Genomic DNA, 23,427 nt, shown 5'->3' on the forward strand with positions numbered 1-23,427 from the left:
ATTTGCCCAATAACAAGAGCTATCCCAAGAGACACTGCCAGAACCACAGGCTTGCATAACGACCACTGCAACGTTGCACAAAAGCCCTTCTACCAAGACACCTGCCCAGTAACTGACTGATCAACCTTGGACTGACACTACCCTTATTGATTCCTATAGCCAAGGGTTATTATTTTTAAAAAACTTAGGTAAACTTACTCATTTTACCTTTAAAAACTTTTGCCTTCCTTTATCTCCCTAGATATGCCTATAATCTGTCATAGCCTGTATATACTGGATTTTCAAATGCCCTGCTTATTCCTAATTAAGCTCAATATTTTTAGAGGGCCTCTCTCTGTTATTTAGGTTGACAGATTCAATACAATATCAAAATTCCAATGTCATTCTTCACTGAAATAGAAAAAGAATTCTAAAATTCATATGGAACCATAAAAGATCCCAAATAGCTCAAGTAATCTTAAGCAGAAAGAACAAAGCTGGAGGCAACATACTTTTTTATTTAAAATTGTATTACAAAGCCAAACTAATCAAAACAAAATGATGCAGTCATCCATTGGCATCTACAGGAGATTGGTTCCAGGATCCCTCACAGATACCAAAATCTACCAGATGTGGAGGTCACTTATATAAAACGACATGTATTTGCATATAACCTATGCACATCCTCCTGTATACTTTAAATAATTTCTTGATTATTTATAACACCTAATACAATGTAAATGCTATGTAAACACTTTTCATATTTTTAAAATTTATATCTTTTAAAGTATTGTTATATTATTATTTTTATTGGGTTTCTTTTCTGAATATTTTTCATTAATTGTTGGTTGAATCTGCACATGCAGAATCCATGGATAAGGAAGGCTGACTGTACTGGCAAAAAAAACCAGACACATAGAAAAATGGAACAGAATAGAGAACCCGGAAATAAACTCATGCATATATGATCAACTAATTTCCAGCAAAGGTGTCAAGAATACACAATAGGGAAAGGATAGTCCCTTCAATCAATGGCGTTAAGAAAACTGGATAGCCACATGCAAAAAAAAAAAAAAAGAGAAAGAAATTGGGCTGTTCTCTGGTACCACATACAAAAATTAATTCCAAATGGATTAAAGACTTAACTATAAGACCTGACACTGTAAAACTTCTCAAAGAAAACATAGGAGAAAAACTGCTTGACATTGGTATCTGTAATGATTTTTTGAATTTGACACCAAAATTACAGGCAACAAAAGCAAAAATAAACATGCAGGACTACATCAAACTAAAAAGTTTCTTTAAGGAAAAGGAACCACCAGTAAAATGAAAAGGCAGCCTAGAATGGAAGAAAATATTTGCAAACCATTTACCTGTGATGTGAATGGCACCCGTGGTGCTTAATTAGGGGCTTAATCAGAGTATCCCAAAAGTTCCACAAACAAAGAGACATTAAAAAAAAAACCCAAAACACTAGAAGCTGTTTCTTCATCATAGGAAAAGCTTTATGCTTATTTTATATTTTATAGTAATTTGTCATGAACATACAAGCCAGTCTTTTTTAGTTGACATACCTCACCCTTCAGCTGAATTCTACTAGTTTCATGGTCTTGATATGCCGTTCTACTTTTTAAAAGTTTACGATCAGCCACAGAAATTCTTTTCTCATATTCTGTGTTATTCCCAATCTCATTTTCCAAAAACTTGATCTTTTCTTTAACCAAATTTTCTTTTTCTCTTGTTTCCTGCTTTATCCTTGCTAATTCCTAGGATTACAACAAATGTATTTACTTAAATATATGTTTAAACTGACAAAACTAAAAGGAATTTAGTTTTTATTTTTCTATTATTACATTTAGTACTTATTTTACCAAAACTTCTTAGAAAACATTTTAAATACTTTTATATTAACAAAAACAAAATATTAGTATGCTACATATTAATGTCTATAAATTCATATTGTTAAATGTCTCTATTTCTTTCATATATCTGGTATTTTGCTAAAGAGATGAGAAAACAGTTATACATGAAAGGTAAAACCTACAAATGTAACAGTGTTGAATATTTTTCAACTGGAAAGCGGGGTTTCAGTGAAGTTTCCCAAATATTTTACAGACTTTTTTTTCATGTTTTGAAAATAGCATTTTAGTTACTGGTTTCAATAGGAATGTCTTCATTCGGGCCTTTCACTGGTCATAGAGACAATAATAAATAGAATACACAAAGCACTGTAACTGAAATGTGGACAAAGTACCATGGGAACAAAGACATGATGAATTATTTCCAAGAGGAGTCATTAGATGACATTACACTTTCCTGGCTTTCCAGGATAGGGAAGAAAAGGAAAAGAAAAAGAAAAAGTAGAAGAAGAAAAAAGACGTGCCCAAGAGGCATCATTTGAATCAGGCTTACAAACATGAATGGGGTTGCATAAATACTCTAATGTAGTTAAAGTGTAGGGTGGGAAGGCAAGGGTGCAAAGGGAATATATTAAGAAGGGTTGGGGTCCAGATGAAAGGTATAAAGCTGGAAAAGTAGGGGTTAGGGCCAAACTGTGAAAAAATTCAAATATCATGTTAAAGATTACCTTTTAAGTAATGTAAAACAAAAAGATTTCAAAACTGGGAAATAAAAAGATTAGATGTTGTGTTTACAAGTGATGCTGATGGCAATAAGTTGGATGAATTAGAAAAAAATTACCCTAATATATATTACTTGCATGTATTCCAAAATGAGGTCCTTCCAAACAACTAATCACAGGAGACTGGGGGAGGAGGTATGTGTTCTGAAATCAGTAGATTTTAGAAATGCTGCATGTATACATATTAGCATATTAAATGGCTACACATCTGAGATATAACATATTTTAAAAAGGAAAATTTAAAGTTGTTTAATTTTCAAGTTGTTTAATCCAATTTTTAAGTTGTTTGATTATAGAATTAGCTTTCCATAATAGTAGCATTCTAAATATTTACTGTCATTCACTCAAAAGACACGTCAAAACTTCCTGTTTAAATATTTCAAAATATGAATCCAGAGTTTCTTGCCTTATGATTTTTTCTACCACTTAATCAGATGCTTTAATTCTACTTTAATATCATACTTAATAGTGTTATTCATCATAAATTTTTCATATAGGTAATACTAAGTAATATTTTAAAACTTCTACACTATAATAAAAGCATAGTAGAAAAATATTTTTCCATTTCTCCACATGGTTTCTTTTAAGAATACAATTTCAGGATTTTATGACCAGACCCCTGACAAGAAAATGCTGAGAAGGCAGGAATGAATTGTTTTGCAGGAAGAGGAACAAAAGAGTTCAGTTAGGAGACAAAATATGCCACCCTCAAATATGCTACTGTCAGAGGCATTTGAACCAGAGCAACTCCATCTTCCTTGAAGAGGAATAGCGTAAAATAAGGCTGTGACCTACAGGGCTGCATTCCTAGACAGGCAATCTAAGTCACAGGATGAGACAGGAGGTTGGCTCAACATACAGGTCATAAAGAACTTGCTGATAAAAAAGACTGCAGTAAAGAAACCAGCTAAAACCCCCCCTGACCAAGATGGCAAACAGAGTGACCTCTGGTCATCTTCACTGCTTATTATATGCTAATTATGATACATTAGCCTACTAAAAGAAACTCCCACCAGCACCATGGCAGTTTTCAAATGCCCTAGCAATGTCAGGGAGTTACCCTCTGTGGTCTAAAAGGGGGAGGCATGAATAATCTACCCCTTATTTAGCATATAATCAAGAAATAACCATAAAAATGGGCAACCACCAGTCGTCAGGGCTGCTTTGCCTATGGAACAGTCATTCCTTTATTCCTTTGCTTTCTTAATAAACCTGCTTTCACTTTTACTCTGTGGATTTGCCTCAAATTTTTTCTTGCATGAGATCCAAGAACACTCTTTCAGGGTCTGGATCAGGACCCCTTTCTGGTAACAGTATGAAAATAATAAAACCATAGAAATCAGAAATCCTATATATCAGGGGTTTTTTAAAAATGTGTTCTATTTTGTTTTATTCTCAGAGAGCAGTTGTCAAACACTTAGAAGCATCCCGCTGCCAATGGAACCACCTCTTAGCACCCTCCTTAGTCCCTGACAGCACAGTGAGGAGATGTCAACATGTAAGAAAGGAACCTCTGTGAATGTAACTAGGGAGCTATTAGTTGTGTATTCTGCCAAATCAGCTGACTGAGTTACTTTAGCCATGGGGTTGTATGAGAAAACTGATTGTGGATCCATAATTGGCACATGACTTACAGAGAGGAAGCAGTCATGACTTGAGAAAAGAATTTTTATCTGAGAATTTTACATTATCAAGCCCAGAAAGGCGTTAAAATCAGACAGAAATAACATCCCACTCAACCCCTTTTATGAGCTGTGTATTCATCTCTTGATACAGCTTGCGATTGCCACAAGTAGCTGTAAATTAACCTAATAATGCCTCAGCAGATGCTATAACCCACACCCCACAGCTTAACAATGTATAGCCAATCAATAGCTGATGTTATTTCAATGTAAATTCTTGATAAACAAATCAGGAACTTCCTCTTTTTTCCCCCTTTAAAAATCTACTTGTAACTACTGCTAATTGGAGTGTATATCAGGGCAACTTGAATCTATACTCCCAGGCTGCAATCCTCAAGCTTGGCCCAAAGAAACTCTGCTCCATTAATTTTGCTTCAGCTTCTTCCTTGTAAGTTGACAGCTTAATGTTTGAAAGCAATGAGAAGTTAAGAAATATTAATAACAGACCGAGTGTGGTGGCTCACGCCTGAAATCCCAGCACTTTGGTAGGTGAGCGGATGGCCTGAGGTCAGGAATTCAGGACCAGCCTGGCCAACATGATGAAACCCTGTGTCTACTGGGAAAAAAAAAAAAAATTAGCTGGGCATGGGGGTGGGAGCCTGTAATCCCAGCTACTTGGGAGGATGAGGCAGGAGAATTGCTTGAATCCGGGAGGCAGAGATTGCAGTGAGCTGAGATCACAGCATTGCACTCCAGCCTGGGCCACAAAAGTGAAACTCCGTCTCAAAAAAAAAAAAAAGTAGTATCAGCATTAAGAATTAAGAGAACCTGGGCCGGGCGCGGTGGCTCACGTCTGTAATCCCAGCACTTTGGGAGGCCAAGGCAGGCAGATCACGAGGTCAGGAGATCGATATCATCTTGGCTAACACAGTGAAACCCCGTCTCTACTAAAAATACAAAAAAATTAGCCAGGCGTGGTGGCGGGCGCCTGTAGTCCCAGCTACTCGGGAGGCTGAGGCAAGAGAATGGTGTAAACCCGGGAGGCGGAGCTTGCAATGAGCAGAGATCACGCCTCTGCACTCCAGCCTGGGCGACAGAGCAAGACTCCGTCTCAAAAAAAAAAAAAAAAAAAAAAGAATTAAGAGAACCTCATAGTTAAGATTGGTTGTCCTTTGTCCCTCCTAGGGAGGTATAACCCATTTTGTTGACAAAATGTTGGTTACTTACAGAAATTGAAAATATAACAACCAAAAGTAAACCACACCCAGATACCAAAATTTAAACTCCCAGTAGCCTGAGCTGCTTGCCAAATGCCTTTCCGTGGAGTAGATGGAATTTAACCCATCTTCTCACCTGACTCCGAATTCCTTCTCTTTCTCAAATCTTCCCACTTTTATTCCCCATTATTTCACTCCTTGATGATTTTCCAAAAACATTATCCTAAATTACTTCTGAAAATAACAAGAGATAACACTTGGTCTGTGTTATCAGTGCACTATTACCCCCTTCCAAGCCTCTATGTCATTACTGGTGTCTCAGCTTCAAATTGTAGTCTAGGTTTCTTTTCTGACTCTCTCTCCTTGTCCCTTGGTTATTCATGGAGGTTCATTTTCCTATTGTAACTTACTGCCAAATAGCATACACATTAAATCCAAGGGACCTTGGACAGCCATGTGTAAGTCAGGGCATTGGTTTTATTGCAACAACAGTATCTACTGACTCTCTCTTGTTCCACAATTCTGAGATGACAGGATCCAGTGTTTGGAGTTATAATACTACATGCAAATAATCTTCACCACATTTCCAAATGCATATAGAGTCAGCTTTCAAAAATATTTACCAAAACTACTCAATATTGCTACAAAATTGACTTTCAAATAACAGTGTGATTTACATTTGGAATAATGAGTTAAATACAAAAGAGACAAATACAGCTGAACATTACAAGGACCAAACGACTACTTTACCAAAGCACTGTTATCTATGTCTCCATCCCTCTTCCGCATCTGTTCTATTGTGTTCTCCCACTGTTTAATGAGTTCTTGTCTTTCATTATGAATCTTACAAAAATCTTGTGCCGCTTTATCCAATTCTAACTGTCAAATAGAGAGCAAACAACATTTCTGTAAATTTAAGTGGTTTTGCAAACATCACCTTGAAAATTAAGAAATAAAAATCTTCCTTAAACTAACCTGTGCACTTATAGTCTCTGTAAGTTCATTGTCAAGTATCTTTCTCTTTTGATTACATTCCAAAGTTAGTCTTTCTAATTGCAGAGTCAGTGCCTATAATGTAATTATATACAAAGATACTTATAATTCTCATTCTACTAATTTAAATGTTATTAGTGTATCTAACATTAAATAGTATTACACTATACATATACATTTATTTGATATCTAAAACAACTGTGAAATAATATCTTTCTTATCTTTTTTTTAAATTTATTTATTATTATTATACTTTAAGTTCTAGGGTACATGTGCATAACGTGCAGGTTTGTTACATATGTATACTTGTGCCATGTTGTTGTGCTGCACCCATCAACTCGTCAGCACCCATCAACTCGTCATTTACATCAGGTATAACTCCCAATGCAATCCCTCCCCCCTCCCCCCTCCCCATGATAGGCGCTGGTGTGTGATGTTCCCCTTCCTGAGTCCAAGTGATCTCATTGTTCAGTTCCCACCTATGAGTGAGAACATGCGGTGTTTGGTTTTCTGTTCTTGTGATAGTTTGCTAAGAATGATGGTTTCCAGCTGCATCCATGTCCCTACAAAGGACACGAACTCATCCTTTCTGATGGCTGCATAGTATTCCATGGTGTATATGTGCCACATTTTCTTAATCCAATCTGTCACTGATGGACATTTGGGTTGATTCCAAGTCTTTGCTATTGTGAACAGTGCTGCAATAAACATACGTGTGCATGTGTCCTTATAGCAGCATAATTTATAATCCTTTGGGTATATACCCAGTAATGGGATGGCTGGGTCATATGGTACATCTAGTTCTAGATCCTTGAGGAATCGCCATACTGTTTTCCATAATGGTTGAACTAGTTTACAATCCCACCAACAGTGTAAAAGTGTTCCTATTTCTCCACATCCTCTCCAGCACCTGTTGTTTCCTGACTTTTTAATGATCGTCATTCTAACTGGTGTGAGATGGTATCTCATTGTGGTTTCGATTTGCATTTCTCTGATGGCCAGTGATGATGAGCATTTTTTCATGTGTCTCTTGGCTGTATGAATGTCTTCTTTTGAGAAATGTCTGTTCATATCCTTTGCCCACTTTTTGATGGGGTTGTTTGTTTTTTTCTTGTAAATTTGTTTGAGTTCTTTGTAGGTTCTGGATATTAGCCCTTTGTCAGATGAGTAGATTGCAAAAATTTTCTCCCATTCTGTAGTTGCCTGTTCACTCTGATGGTAGTTTCTTTTGCTGTGCAGAAGCTCTTTAGTTTAATCAGATCCCATTTGTCAATTTTGGATTTTGCTACCGTTGCTTTTGGTGTTTTAGACATGAAGTCTTTTCCCATGCCTTTTGGTGTTTTAGACATGAAGTCTTTTCCCATGCCTATGTCCTGAATGGTACTACCTAGGTTTTCCTCTAGGATTTTTACGGTATTAGGTCTAACATTTAAGTCTCTAATCCATCTTGAATTAATTTTCGTATAAGGAGTAAGGAAAGGATCCAGTTTCAGCTTTCTACTTATGGCTAGCCAATTTTCCCAGCACCATTTATTAAATAGGGAATCCTTTCCCCATTTCTTGTTTTTCTCAGGTTTGTCAAACATCAGATGGCTGTAGATGTGTGGTATTATTTCTGAGGACTCTGTTCTGTTCCATTGGTCTATATCTCTGTTTTGGTACCAGTACCATGCTGTTTTGGTTACTGCAGCCTTGTAGTATAGTTTGAAGTCAGGTAGTGTGATGCCTCCAGCTTTGTTCTTTTGACTTAGGATTGTCTTGGAGATGCGGGCTCTTTTTTGGTTCCATATGAACTTTAAAGCAGTTTTTTCCAATTCTGTGAAGAAACTCATTGGTAGCTTGATGGGGACGGCATTGAAACTATAAATTACCTTGGGAAGTATGGCCATTTTCACGATATTGATTCTTCCTATCCATGAGCATGGTATGTTCTTCCATTTGTTTGTGTCCTCTTTTATTTCACTGAGCAGTGGTTTGTAGTTCTCCTTGAAGAGGTCCTTTACATCCCTTGTAAGTTGGATTCCTAGGTATTTGATTCTCTTTGAAGCAATTGTGAATGGAAGTTCATTCCTGATTTGGCTCTCTGTTTGTCTGTTACTAGTGTATAAGAATGCTTGTGATATTTGCACATTAATTTTGTATCCTGAGACTTTGCTGAAGTTGCTTATCAGCTTAAGGAGATTTTGGGCTGAGACAATGGGGTTTTCTAAATATACAATCATGTCATCTGCAAAGAGGGACAATTTGACTTCTTCTTTTCCTAACTGAATACCCTTGATTTCTTTCTCTTGCCTAATTGCCCTAGCCAGAACTTCCAACACTATGTTGAATAGGAGTGGTGATAGAGGGCATCCCTGTCTTGTGCCAGTTTTCAAAGGGAATTTTTCCAGTTTTTGCCCATTCAGTATGATATTGGCTGTGGGTTTGTCATAAATAGCTCTTATTATTTTGAGGTACGTTCCATCAATACCGAATTTATTGAGCGTTTTTAGCATGAAGGGCTGTTGAATTTTGTCAAAAGCCTTTTCTGCATCTATTGAGATAATCATGTGGTTCTTGTCTTTGGTTCTGTTTATATGCTGGATTATGTTTATTGATTTGCGAATGTTGAACCAGCCTTGCATCCCAGGGATGAAGCCCACTTGATCATGGTGGATAAGCTTTTTGATGTGTTGCTGAATCCGGTTTGCCAGTATTTTATTGAGGATTTTTGCATCGATGTTCATCAGGGATATTGGTCTAAAATTCTCTTTTTTTGTTGTGTCTCTGCCAGGCTTTGGTATCAGGATGATGTTGGCCTCATAAAATGAGTTAGGGAGGATTCCCTCTTTTTCTAATGATTGGAATAGTTTCAGAAGGAATGGTACCAACTCCTCCTTGTACCTCTGGTAGAATTCAGCTGTGAATCCATCTGGTCCTGGACTTTTTTTGGTTGGTAGGCTATTAATTATTGCCTCAATTTCAGAGCCTGCTATTGGTCTATTCAGGGATTCAACTTCTTCCTGGTTTAGTCTTGGGAGAGTGTAAGTGTCCAGGAAATTATCCATTTCTTCTAGATTTTCCAGTTTATTTGCGTAGAGGTGTTTATAGTATTCTCTGATGGTAGTTTGTATTTCTGTGGGGTCGGTGGTGATATCCCCTTTATCATTTTTAATTGCGTCGATTTGATTCTTCTCTCTTTTCTTCTTTATTAGTCTTGCTAGTGGTCTGTCAATTTTGTTGATCTTTTCAAAAAACCAACTCCTGGATTCATTGATGTTTGGGAGGGTTTTTTGTGTCTCTATCTCCTTCAGTTCTGCTCGGATCTTAGTTATTTCTTGCCTTCTGCTAGCTTTCGAATGTGTTTGCTCTTGCTTCTATAGTTCTTTTAATTGTGATGTTAGAGTGTCAATTTTAGATCTTTCCTGCTTTCTCTTGTGGGCATTTAGTGCTATAAATTTCCCTCTACACACTGCTTTAAATGTGTCCCAGAGATTCTGGTATGTTGTATCTTTGTTCTCATTGGTTTCAAAGAACATCTTTATTTCTGCCTTCATTTCGTTATGTACCCAGTAGTCATTCAGGAGCAGGTTGTTCAGTTTCCATGTAGTTGAGCAGTTTTGATTGAGTTTCTTAGTCCTGAGTTCTAGTTTGATTGCACTGTGGTCTGAGAGACAGTTTGTTATAATTTCTGTTCTTGTACATTTGCTGAGGAGTGCTTTACTTCCAATTACATGGTCAATTTTGGAGTAAGTACGATGTGGTGCTGAGAAGAATGTATATTCTGTTGATTTGGGGTGGGGAGTTCTATAGATGTCTATTAGGTCTGCTTGCTGCAGAGATGAGTTCAATTCCTGGATATCCTTGTTAACTTTCTGTCTCGTTGATCTGTCTAATGTTGACAGTGGAGTGTTGAAGTCTCCCATTATTATTGTATGGGAGTCTAAGTCTCTTTGTAAGTCTCTAAGGACTTGCTTTATGAATCTGGGTGCTCCTGTATTGGGTGCATATATATTTAGGATAGTTAGCTCTTCCTGTTGAATTGATCCCTTTACCATTATGTAATGACCTTCTTTGTCTCTTTTGATCTTTGATGGTTTAAAGTCTGTTTTATCAGAGACTAGTATTGCAACCCCTGCTTTTTTTTGTTCTCCATTTGCTTGGTAAATCTTCCTCCATCCCTTTATTTTGAGCCTATGTATGTCTCTGCGTGTGAGATGGGTCTCCTGAATACAGCAGACTGATGGGTCTTGACTCTTTATCCAGTTTCCCAGCCTGTGTCTTTTAATTGGAGCATTTAGTCCATTTACATTTAACGTTAAGATTGTTATGTGTGAACTTGATCCTGCCATTATATTAACTGGTTATTTTGCTCGTTAGTTGATGCAGTTTCTTCCTAGCCTCGATGGTCTTTACATTTTGGCATGTTTTTGCAATGGCTGGTACCGGTTGTTCCTTTCCATGTTTAGTGCTTCCTTCAGGGTCTCTTGTAAGGCAGGCCTAGTGGTGACAAAATCTCTAAGCATTTGCTTATCTGTAAAGGATTTTATTTCTCCTTCACTTATGAAACTTAGTTTGGCTGGATATGAAATTCTGGGTTTAAAATTCTTTTCTTTAAGAATGTTGAATATTGGCCCCCACTCTCTTCTGGCTTGTAGAGTTTCTGCCGAGAGATCTGCTGTTAGTCTGATGGGCTTCCCTTTGTGGGTAACCCGACCTTTCTCTCTGGCTGCCCTTAACATTTTTTCCTTCATTTCAACTTTGGTGAATCTGGCAATTATGTGTCTTGGAGTTGCTCTTCTCGAGGAGTATCTTTGTGGCGTTCTCTGTATTTCCTGGATTTGAATGTTGGCCTGCCCTACTAGGTTGGGGAAGTTCTCCTGGATGATATCCTGAAGAGTGTTTTCCAACTTGGTTTCATCTTCCCCCTCACTTTCAGGCACCCCAATCAGACGTAGATTTGGTCTTTTTACATAATCCCATACATCTTGCAGGCTTTGTTCATTTCTTTTTCTTCTTTTTTCTTTTGGTTTCTCTTCTCGCTTCATTTCATTCATTTGATCCTCAATCGCTGATACTCTTTCTTCCAGTTGATCGAGTCAGTTACTGAAGCTTGTGCATTTGTCACGTATTTCTCGTGTCATGGTTTTCATCTCTTTCATTTCGTTTATGACTTTCTCTGCATTAATTACTCTAGTCATCAATTCTTCCACTTTTTTTTCAAGATTTTTAGTTTCTTTGCGCTGGGTACGTAATTCCTCCTTTAGCTCTGAGAAGTTTGATGGACTAAAGCCTTCTTCTCTCATCTCGTCAAAGTCATTCTCCGTCCAGCTTTGATCCGTTGCTGGCGATGAGCTGCGCTCCTTTGCCGGGGGAGATGCGCTCTTATTTTTTGAATTTCCAGCTTTTCTGCCCTGCTTTTTCCCCATCTTTGTGGTTTTATCTGCCTCTGGTCTTTGATGATGGTGATGTACTGATGGGGTTTTGGTGTAGGTGTCCTTCCTGTTTGATAGTTTTCCTTCTAACAGTCAGGACCCTCAGCTGTAGGTCTGTTGGAGATTGCTTGAGGTCCACTCCAGACCCTGTTTGCCTGGGTATCAGCAGCAGGGGCTGCAGAAGATAGAATATTTCTGAACAGCGAGTGTACCTGTCTGATTCTTGCTTTGGAAGCTTCCTCTCAGGGGTGTACTCCACCCTGTGAGGTGTGGGGTGTCAGACTGCCCCTAGTGGGGGATGTCTCCCAGTTAGGCTACTCAGGGGTCAGGGACCCACTTGAGCAGGGAGTCTGTCCCTTCTCAGATCTCAACCTCCGTGTTGGGAGATCCACTGCTCTCTTCAAAGCTGTCAGACAGAGTCGTTTGCGTCTGCAGAGGTTTCTGCTGTTTTTGTTATTTTTACTGTGCCCTGTCCCCAGAGGTGGAGTCTACAGAGACAGGCAGGTTTCCTTGAGCTGCTGTGAGCTCCACCCAGTTCGAGCTTCCCAGCAGCTTTGTTTACCTACTTAAGCCTCAGCAATGGCGGGCGCCCCTCCCCCAGCCTCGTTGCTGCCTTGCCGCGATATCGCAGACTGCTGTGCTAGCAATAAGGGAGGCTCCGTGGGCGTGGGACCCTCCCGGCCAGGTATGGGATATGATCCTCTGGTGTGCCTGTTTGCTTAAAGCGCAGTATTGGGGTGAGAGTTACCCGATTTTCCAGGTGTTGTGTGTCTCAGTTCCCCTGGCTAGGAAAAGGGATTCCCTTCCCCCTTGCGCTTCCCAGGTGAGGCGATGCCTCGCCCTGCTTCAGCTCTCGCTGGTCGGGCTGCAGCAGCTGACCAGCACCGATCGTCCAGCACTCCCCAGTGAGATGAACCCAGTACCTCAGTTGAAAATGCAGAAATCACCGGTCTTCTGTGTCGCTCGCGCTGGGAGTTGGAGACTGGAGCTGTTCCTATTCGGCCATCTTGCTCCCCAATACCTATCTTTCTTATCTTTTAATCCCAAAAAGCTAATGTAATGTGTTTGCACATAGCTGCATAAAAAGTCAATTGTTTCTAAAATGACTTTTAATATTTTTAAAGTAAATTAGAAAAAACTTAAGTTATAATTTGCTATTTGAAAGTTTTAAAATAATGCATTTGGTATTAAATCTACTAGAAAATAGCATGTTTTATAATACTAGCTTTATTAGTATCACCAGATATAAGTAGATTTTAAGTGATTTTTATAACATAATCAATAGCACTACAGTCTCAAATCAGCAAAAACTACATGTAATATTCAAACCACATTTTAGGCAAAATAGCTAAAATACATTAAAATACTTCTAGTAGAAAACTTTCTCTTCTGAAATGCTTTTGAGCATCCTTATAAATCAGGATATTCTTAACCTGCGGTCCGTGGATCCTCAAATAATGAAAGGGAATCAGAGAATCTATAAAACAGTCAGTAATATTTTATGGGCATTTGAATATAGTCATTTTTTTCTACAGAGAAGACATTTGGCTTTATTAGCTTCTCCAAGAAGCCTCTGACTTAGAAGTTTCAGAATTGCTCCCTTAAAAATCGTTAAGTATAACTTTAGGTAAATAGGTTGACATACTATAGATTTAGAGAAAACCTAACAGTTACAATTTGTAATTTCTCACCCTGATTTTATTATCATCTTGTTGTGCATACTTCTGAAGAGTGAGAGCATCACTATCTTTATGAGCTGATTCTTCTAACCAGGCCTCCAATGCTTGCTGGTCCCAGTTCATTTGACATTTCAAACCATCCAATTTTTGAGTGGCTTTAAATATGCCATTCTAATTTCCAAAGAGAGAGAAAAGGGGACATTAAAAAGCATTATTTATTATACAGACTAAAATAAAACATACCTTTATATACTATGAAGCAAAATTTAAAAAGAAGAAATCCTGTCCCTGCCTTCCAGATGTTTATAATATGCCATATTTCAATTATATAACTATTACACTTGTATCTTAACTCTTTGATTGTAAAATAGAGGAGAGATGACCATACAAAGTCAAGAACAGTAGTTGAGCCAAAGGTTGCTTTAAAAGGCTTTAGGCTTTAAGGTAGCTCCCTCACAGCAACTGCATTAATCATTCCACCAAAGCCACCCCAAATATATATGCAATCATAGTTAAAATAATATGTTTGGTATGCTAACTCAAATCCAAGAGAAATATCCTTCAGCCCCATTTCCAATCATATTGTTTGCCCCTACAAAGTCTCTTATAGAGAATGTTGGAAACACTTCCAATTGAAGTAAATATAGTAAAAGAGATAAAAACATTTATGTACTAAATTTAGTCACTTAAAAATCTAGACTCATAAAAAACGGAGAAGACTATATAAACAAATACAAATTAATAAGTATGTAATTATATACAAAGATTACATTATAAAATATGTACGTGTATTTCCATATGTATATGCACATGTAAAGAGAAGAATCAGAATTTGGAAAGAGCTCCCAAATCAAGTAACTATAAACAAAAGAAAAGACAGAAATAGGTTAAAGTAGTTTAGTGTTAGAGTCACAAAACTGATAAATCAATATGAAAGGTCAACATTTTAAATGAAATTCAAAACTAAAAGTGATTTTTTAAAATGTGGCTATTAAAAATATTACACTTACATATAAACCATGCCTGGTATTTTATAACAGGCAGCAAGCATGGTACTTATAGTAAGTCTCAATAAGTAGCTGGTAAATGAATAATGGGGAAAATGTAATATTCCATTATTGTTTCATTCAAATCACAGCTCTATGTGCCTTTCATTGTCCAAAAAATATGTAAGGAAACACTAGAAAACTAATATATGCCTTTCCCATACAGAAAAAAAAAAAATTCAATGCTCATTTGGTGATGGAAGAATGAGCAGTAGCACAGAATTTTAAGTAAATTTCAACATATACTTCTTTATCGCTTTTCTTTTCCAGTATTGAAGCCATCTCATTTTCCAGTCGTTGAATTTCATCTTTCACTCGTCCCAATTCTCTTTGAGCAATGGCCTTAAAATGTTCTTCACTTTCAGTCTCACGCTCCCTTGCTTTGCAAAGAGACTACAGAATAACACACAAGATAAAAAGGCTTTCAAAATTTTAGAAATTTTGAATAAAAATATTTATAATAATCCATTAGATTAAAACAAAGTTCCCATAAATTGCTTACATTAAGTACTATTAATTCCACTAGTCTAAAACCTACATTACATTAGACTGTGATTACAATATAGTTGGTGTTGCTCACTAGTTGTAAGAAAGTCAATGAACTGTGCTAGGAGAAAATACTGTCAATAGTTTTCACATCTACTTTGATCTAGGAAAACTAAAGAAAACCAAAGGTTTGGTTAGACTTAAAACTTATTATCTACAAATAAGAAATATCCATTAAAAAACAATTGAGAAATGAGATGTTTTATATGAATTGATCAAATATTCTAATTAAGACATTATTTTTAAATAATTATTTAAACACCAATGGTTGTAAATATTCCGTAGAATATATTAGCATATAATCACACCTTTGTGTTCAGTTGTATGTAATAAAAGAGTATGTGTTAACTAATTTTACAGTGCTTCAAAGTTATCATTTAGTATTAATTTTACAGTACTAAAGCTACCATTGTTGGAGGCTTATTCTTCTTTTATCTCTATTACTCTATTTATTTGAAGTTCGATGATAGTAAGATACAACTACAGAGTCTCTGCCTCTCAAATCCCCAGCTCAGTAGTTCAATAACTTAAGGAAAAGTGTTGTTCCAAATAGTTAATCAATTACTCAACCACATTGAGATTCAAGAATTCTGAGTTTGTTTTTGAGTTTATTAGATTTGTAACTTTCTAATAAGACTGGTAAGCCATGTAATACTTACTTATCTATATTGATTATAAATTGCTTTTTAAAATATGGCACTGTTCATTTTTTGAAACTGCATACTATTTCTCAGACAGTAGATGCACTTTTAAAAAAAACTAGTTTGAGATAGAAGTTAGGAAACTTTCCAATGCTGTTTGCTGAGCTGCCTGGTTTGCTGGGCATCATTAGGGAGTGAGTTTCTATACTTGAACAGATTATTTATAAAACAAGCTTACTTAATCACCAGAAGTTTTAATTTTTATTATATTTATGTTAACATTTCTAAGATGCCTAATGTCTTCCCCAGTTATCTTAAATAAAGTCTCTTGAGTATAATTTAACTTTTTAATCTCAGAATTATTACTATGAGTTTCAATTCCTGAACAATGCTAAAATGCCGTATGTGTAGACTACTGGCCTCCACTCAAAATGGCCCCAGTGAGTTGTGCTGATAAATTTAAAAGGAGACAGAAATTTTATTATGTGATATATTAGCTGTTTCTGCTTATAGTCATCATTTCTCACCACCATCATTATACCTTTCTCAAATAACCTGCTGTCTAATACAGATTGTTTGAATAATGATTTCTCCTTTCATATGGATTTTTTGTTTAAAATCGGAGCAGTAGCAGCACTTTGGGAGGCTGAGGCGGGCAGATCACCTAAGGTCAGGAGTTCGAGACCAGCCTGGCCAACATGGTGAAACCCCGTCTCTACTAAAAATACAAAAATTAGCTGGGTATGGTGGCAGGTGCCTGTAATCCCAGCTACTCAGGATGCTGAGGCATGAGAATCACTTGAACTCGGGAGGCAGAGGTTTCAGTGAGCTGAGATCATGCCACTGTATTCCAGCCTGGACAACAGACCAAGACTCCATCTCAAAAAAAAAAAAAAAAAAATGGGCCAGTAGTTAGTTCCCCTAAGCCTTTTTCTATTTACTTTCATGTTCAAGGTTATGTTCACAGTGGTTTAACTATGCTAAGCCTTCCTATTAGAGCTGTAAAAATTACAGATGTAAATGTACTATGAGATATTCCATGACTATACATGATATAATCAACATAAATTTCAGTTACTGTACCTGTGTAATTGAGAGCTCTTGCTTAACATTTTTGAAGTGAGAAGTCATAGAATTAATACGCTCTTCATACTCACGTAACTCTTCTTGCAAGCTTGCTCTTTCATCCTTCAGTTTTGACAACTGTAAATAATAAATACTATGATTAACCAAAGTTCTATTAAGTTTTACCATATGAAGGACTTAAAATCGAAGAAAATTAAATTTTCATTTACTTGTCTCAGTCAATTTGGACTGCTATAACAAAAATATCATAGACTAGGTAGCTTAAATAAAATTTAATTTGATTCATGAGAAATTCCTCACAGTTCTGAAGACTAGGAAGTCCAAGATCAAGGTGCCAACTAATTTGGTTCCTGGTAATGGCCTTCTTTCTGATTTGCAGACAGATGCCTTCTTGCTGTATCTTCACATGGCGAGAAAGAGATCATCTCCCTCTTAGCTTTTCTTAAAAGGGCACCAGCACCATTCATGAGGGCGCTACCTCTATGACCTATTTACTTCTCAAAGGCTTCACCTCCAAATACCATCACATTGAGGACTGAGACCACCATATGAATTTTGGGAGGACACAAACATTAAAAACATAGCATTTTGTTTCTTTAAACGTCCACATGAACTTCTAAAATCTACTAATTCTTTAAATATTATAAAATAGTGTTGTGATTTGGAGATTACTGTGGGAAAATTAGCACCATATTACACGGAATAGAAACCTCTCAGATTTGCAGTAGTAGTAGATCTACTCAAAAACGCATTTTTCATACAGCAATACTATATTTTTATAGGGCAAAAATGAGATTCTATTCCATTATTAAACCACAAGTATCTTTTTTTTTTTTTTTTTTTTTTTTGAGATAGAGTCTTGCTCTTGTCACCCAGGCTGGAGTGCAGTGGCGCGATCTCAGCTCACTGCAACCTCTGCCTCCCGGGTTCAAGCGAGATTCTCCTGTCTCAGCCTCCTGAGTAGCTGGGATTACAGGCGCCCACCACTACACCTGGCTAATTTTTTTTTTTTTTTTTTTTTTGGTATTTTTAGTAGAGAAGGTGTTTCACCATGTTGGCTAGGCTGGTCTTGAACTCCTGACCTCAGGTGATCTGCCCGCCTCAGCCTCCCAATGTGCTGGGATTACAGGCATGAGCCACCACACCCGGCCTAAACCACAAGGTATCTTAAGTAAACAAGAGCATACTAACAAGATGTAACAAAAACACAGAGCAGGAACCATAAATTTGAATAGTCGCTAGGCACCAAGCATGATTTCTTCTCCAAGAACTCCTTTTCAAACCCCATTGAACTGGGCTAAGCTTAAGAGAACAGAACAACTGACTCTCATGTACCTAGAAACTGTTCTTATTTTGTTTACCTTTGAATTATAACTCTGACTAGAAACAAAACTGCGTAAATGTTAAACAAACAAAATAAATCCTTGGGAAATTGTAAGACAGATTCTCAGGATTATTAGAATATACTATCCCTCAAAGCAGAATATAAGCTCAACAAAATAAAAATATGTTTTCTTAAGGTCTGGAGCTACAGTCCCCAAAGTCAGGGATATCTCCTGAGGGTACACAACACAATCCACTGCAGTGTGAAAGGAAATACTAGAATTTCTATTTAAGAAAAAAATACTAATTGACTCATTTGTATGTCCTATACTAATATTACATACATATTTTTTTGCTTGTGTCATCAAACTTTTACTTTTAATTCCCTCTCGTTTCTTGTTCTTTTTTAAAAAAATTATTAAACTGAGTTCTTAGCTTCTTTACTTTTTGTCTTAATGATTGAATTAAAAAGGCATTTAAGGCTATATGTTTTCTTTAAAATTTTTGCTGTTTCCCATGGATCTGGGCATGAAGCAGTCTCTTTTTATTGTTTTCTAAAAGGTGATTTTTCCGTTTCAATTTCTTTTTCATATAAGGGCCACTGAAGAATATTTCTCAGAAACATGCCTAAGTATTTAATATGGAGGATCATTTTAAATTATTTAATACATAATTTTAAAAAATAATTTTAAAATTATTATAAATTATATTGGCTTATTATCAAATAATGTGACCTACAAAATGTTTGTTTGTATAGCATTTTAGGGATTATAATTTTTTAATTTTGGTAAAATATACAACAACATAAAATTTTCCATTTTAACCACTGCTATGTGTACAGTTCAGTGGCATTAAGTACATTCACACTGTTATACAACCATCACCAGCAATCCATCTACAGAACTTTTTCATCTTCCCTGAACCTCTATAAACACTAACTCCCTATTCCCCACTCCTCTCAGCCCCTGACAATCACCATTCCACTTTCCATCTCTATGAATTTGACTACTCTAGGTACCTCACATAAGTGCAGTCATGCAATATTTGGCCTTTTGTTTCTGGCTTATTCACTTAGCATAATGCTTTCAAGTTTCATCATTGACTTAATGCATTAAGATTTTTATTTTGGTATAGTATATGATCTACTCTTGTAAATGTTTTATGGGTATGTTTTAAAGTATATATTCTCTATTCAAGAGATAGCTGTCTCTATGTTTTTATTTTTATTGTATTATATCCCTTATATCCTTATTTTTGTCTAGTAGAGTTGTCTAATTCTGAGGTGCTCAATGAAATAGCTCACTGTAACTGTACTTTTGTCAAATTCTACTTGCATTTATAATAGGTCTTGCTTTCATGTAGTTAGCTGCTGTGTTTGGTGCATAGAGCTTTATGACTTTTATTTGCTTCATCAGTTATGCCATTTATAATTGCATAATGTCCCCAGAGCAAACTTCTGACTTTTGAATGAAAGCATAATTAACTCTCCACAAGTTGAAAAGCCCTTCCCCATAGAGTTCCCAAACAACATTTTATAGCTTCTTTCTTAAATATAAAGGGACATGTACCAATCACCAGATATTTATTGAAAACTTACATCATGTGCATGATGCCAAAATAAACAAACAAGATCCCAGAAGAAACAAATAATTCAGAACAAAAAAGACAAGAACTGAACACATACACACACACACACACACACACACAATCAGATTGGAGAAGATATTTTCCCCCTAAAACAAGACCATAGTGCTACAAAAAAAGCAACAAAGAACTTGAAAATATAGTTCATCTATATAGTTTCCCAAATAAAACATGCAATGGAAAGATAAAACCCTAAATACTTTCAGAGTTTTTTTAAAAAAAGGTAAACTACAAAGAAACAGAAATCAGACTAATAGCAGATTACTAACTGAAACACAGCTGGAAGATAATTGATACATTCCAAATTCTGAAGTAAAATTATTTTCAACTTAGAGTCTTCCACCCAGCCAAACTACCTTCAAATGTGAATGTAAATAAAGATATTTTCAGAGATTCAAATATTCAGAGTGTTTACATCTCATACAGCCTTCTTATGGAGACACAAGAAACTATTCTACCAAAATAAGGGGATAATACAGACATACTTCATTTTATTGCACTTTACTTGATTGTGCTTCTCCAATAGCACATTTTTCACAAAGTGAAGGTTTGTGGCAACCCTGTGTCTAGCAAGTCCATCAGCATCATTTTTCCAACACCATGTGCTTATTTTGCATCTCTACGTCACATGCTGGTACTTCTTGCAATATTTAAAACTTTTTCATTATTATTATATCTATTATGGTGACCAGTGATCAGTGATCTTCAATGTTACTATTGTAATTGTTTTGGGGTGCCACAAACCATGCCTCTATAAGACAATGAACTTAATCAAAAAATATTGTGTGTGTTCTGACTGAGCCACTGACCAGGCATTCCCTCATCTCTCTCCTTCTTTTGGGGCCTATTCCTTGAAACACAATATTGAAATTAGGCCAATTAATAACCTTACAATGGCCTCTATGTATAAAAATCAAAAGCTAGAAATGATGAAGTCTCAAAGTTGACATAGGCCAAAAACTCAGCTTCCTGCACCAAACAATTAACCAAGTTGTGAATGCAAAGGAAATGTTCTTGAAGGAAACTATAAGTGCTACTCCCTTGAACACACAAATGTTAAGAAAGCAAAATAGCCTTATTGCTGATATGGAGAAAGTGAGGTAGGAGGTGGGTCTAGACTCCAAAGGCAGGACTCAGACACCAGACCAAATTGAGGACTAGCTAAAACAGGGACAGGTGGAGGCAGGTTTCTATAAGACATGCTCAGCAGTGTGCCTTGTGAGTTCACCTTTGCCATGGCAACATCCAGAAGTTATTACCCCTTTGAACCAGGCACAATGGCTCACGTCTGTAATCCCAGCATGTTGGGAGGCCAAGGCGGGCAGATCACTTGAGACCAGGAGTTCCAGACCAGCCTTGCCAACATGGCAAAACCCATCTCTACCAAAAATAAAAAAAAAATTAGCTGGGCATGGTGGCACACAATGGTAGTCCCAGCTACTTGGGAAGGTAAAGTAGGGGGATCACTTGAGCCTGGGAGGCAGAGGTTGCAGTGAGCTGAGATCACGCCACTGCACTCCAACCTGCCAACAAAATGAGACCCTGTCTCAAAAAACAAAACAAATGAAAAAACCAAGGTGTCTTGGTTTTTATCTGAAGACTTTGGGTCTTCAGATAAGCTGGCCTCTCTTCCTAGAACATTTTCCTTCCCTAATGGCTAGTTCTATATTATTATTCAGGGCCTCATATTCTTCAGTTTGTATATAAAATTAGAGAGGCTGTCCCTGCCCATTTAATTCAATACAGTTTTTCCCAGTTATTTTCTCTCATGGCAACCTTTTCACATTTAGTAATTACCTTCAAACAACTTACCACAATTAGTAACTATGTTTCTATTTGCTTGTTTATTTTCTATCTTTGCCACTAGATTATAAGATGAATGACAACAGGAACCATATGCATTCTTAAAAATTTTGTGCTTAAGCTTAATGGCAAGAAGCATATGCATTTTGTTCACCCTACATTCAGAATCTAGAGTAATGCCTAGAACATAATAGCACTCAATAAAAATCCACAGAGAGAACAGATATAGGAATTACAAGAGTTTTAGATTTGTATGTAGTTATATCTGTCAGTCTTTTCTTTGGTGATTTTTATGTTTTGTGCTACACTGAAGAAGGCCTTTCCCAGAAGATTATTTTAAAAGTCTCCAATAAATTCACGTAGTACTTTTATACATACTCTACAGCAAAATTTGTAACACATATGAAATGTATGTTCATGTGTGAGAGGAAGCAGATTCATAACTCTTTTTTCAAAACAAATAGCAATAGACCATTTATTAAATAGTATATCCCTCTCCTTTGGTTGGAAATGCATCTTTTTTTATACTAAATTCTCATACATGCAAAGATGTGCTTCTAGATGCCGGGTGTTTCACTGATTTATCTTTACAAAAGTGCCACACTGTTTTGAGTAGCACGGCTTTTTAGTATGGTAGGGCAAAACACACTATCACCACCATCACAACTATTTTGTCTAGTATCAAACACTTTCACTTCCAAATGAACTTTGGAATTGACTTGTCAAGTTTTGTTTTAAAAGGGCCCTAGGCATTTTCATTGAAATTTTCTTAAATATACAGAATAATTTAAGAACTGAAACTTTTATCATATTGTCTTCCTACCCAGAAATACGTAAATGTCTGTTTGTTCAGATCTTCTTTTACGTAATTAATTCTCAATATACTTGCACATGACCAGATTCAGAGCATTTCTATAACCCCAGAATTAGAAGAAATCTCCAAGACTGCCCTGACTACAAAATGTACATCAGCAACATGCAGTGCTTTTACACTTCCTGAGGTACTTACTACCTCCTGAGGAAATGCATTTTATCACAATAGATAATGAAATAGATAATGACTTGGATAATCAAATAAGTCTCATAGGGGAAATGCCAGAGGGGTCCTCTAATTGTCCTGTTTCACAATTTGCTTATCTACACAAAATGCTTTTTTAGTGATGATTATCTTGACCAGTATCTATAAAAATTTTTAAACATGTACACTTCACAAGGCTGTATCAGATTGTTGACTGTTCTGTTGAGCACTGTTAATGAAAGAGATGGATATGAAGTCTTTATAAAGGGGCACTGACTTCACAGCCAAATATTTCAGAAATCACTGTTACTTTTTTCAGTGTTTTCATCATTGTTCTTGGCACATAGTAATCTCTTGATTAATACTCACTGAATTAATGAATGGATCATTCTTATGGATTTATTTCTCCTCATAACAGGGGGACATAACTACGTTAAAAAAATGTTATAATGCAGAGAAACAGTAAAGACCTCTCTAACTACAGACTTTCAATATCCTTTTCTGGGAAATACACATTCACAATTTGTTTTTGCCCATGACAACCACTGCCTCGTAAAAAAAATATATATATGTAATTTATTTAATATTTTTAAGGACATGTACAAGTATTATCATGTAATTAAGTTGGGTACAGTGGTGTGTGTGGAAGGGGTGTGTATCTGTGTGTCTAATTAATTCCTGAAGATGAGTGACATTAAACAAAAGCTAACAACTTTCTATGACTATTTCCTAGAACTCAAGACAAAGAAGAAAAGGAAGGTCTTTATATCAAAGT

General features: G+C 36.4%; 1 protein-coding gene across 1 annotated transcript in view; it reads right to left on the reverse strand.

Moving 5' to 3' along the window:
* The window catches only part of CCDC39 (coiled-coil domain 39 molecular ruler complex subunit), a 64,288-nt gene that overhangs the window by 35,088 nt on the left and 5,773 nt on the right, over positions 1 to 23,427 (reverse strand). The window contains exons 2-7 of the mRNA XM_015131565.3: positions 16,862 to 16,981; positions 14,838 to 14,984; positions 13,558 to 13,716; positions 6,435 to 6,527; positions 6,210 to 6,338; positions 1,554 to 1,745 (exon numbers count right to left, since the gene is read on the reverse strand). Of these exons, the coding sequence (XP_014987051.3) occupies positions 1,554 to 1,745; positions 6,210 to 6,338; positions 6,435 to 6,527; positions 13,558 to 13,716; positions 14,838 to 14,984; positions 16,862 to 16,981 (840 nt within the window). The remainder of the gene's footprint in view (positions 1 to 1,553; positions 1,746 to 6,209; positions 6,339 to 6,434; positions 6,528 to 13,557; positions 13,717 to 14,837; positions 14,985 to 16,861; positions 16,982 to 23,427) is intronic.

Source organism: Macaca mulatta, chromosome 2 (genome assembly GCF_049350105.2).
Source record: "Macaca mulatta isolate MMU2019108-1 chromosome 2, T2T-MMU8v2.0, whole genome shotgun sequence".
Taxonomy (NCBI): Eukaryota; Metazoa; Chordata; class Mammalia; order Primates; family Cercopithecidae; genus Macaca; species Macaca mulatta.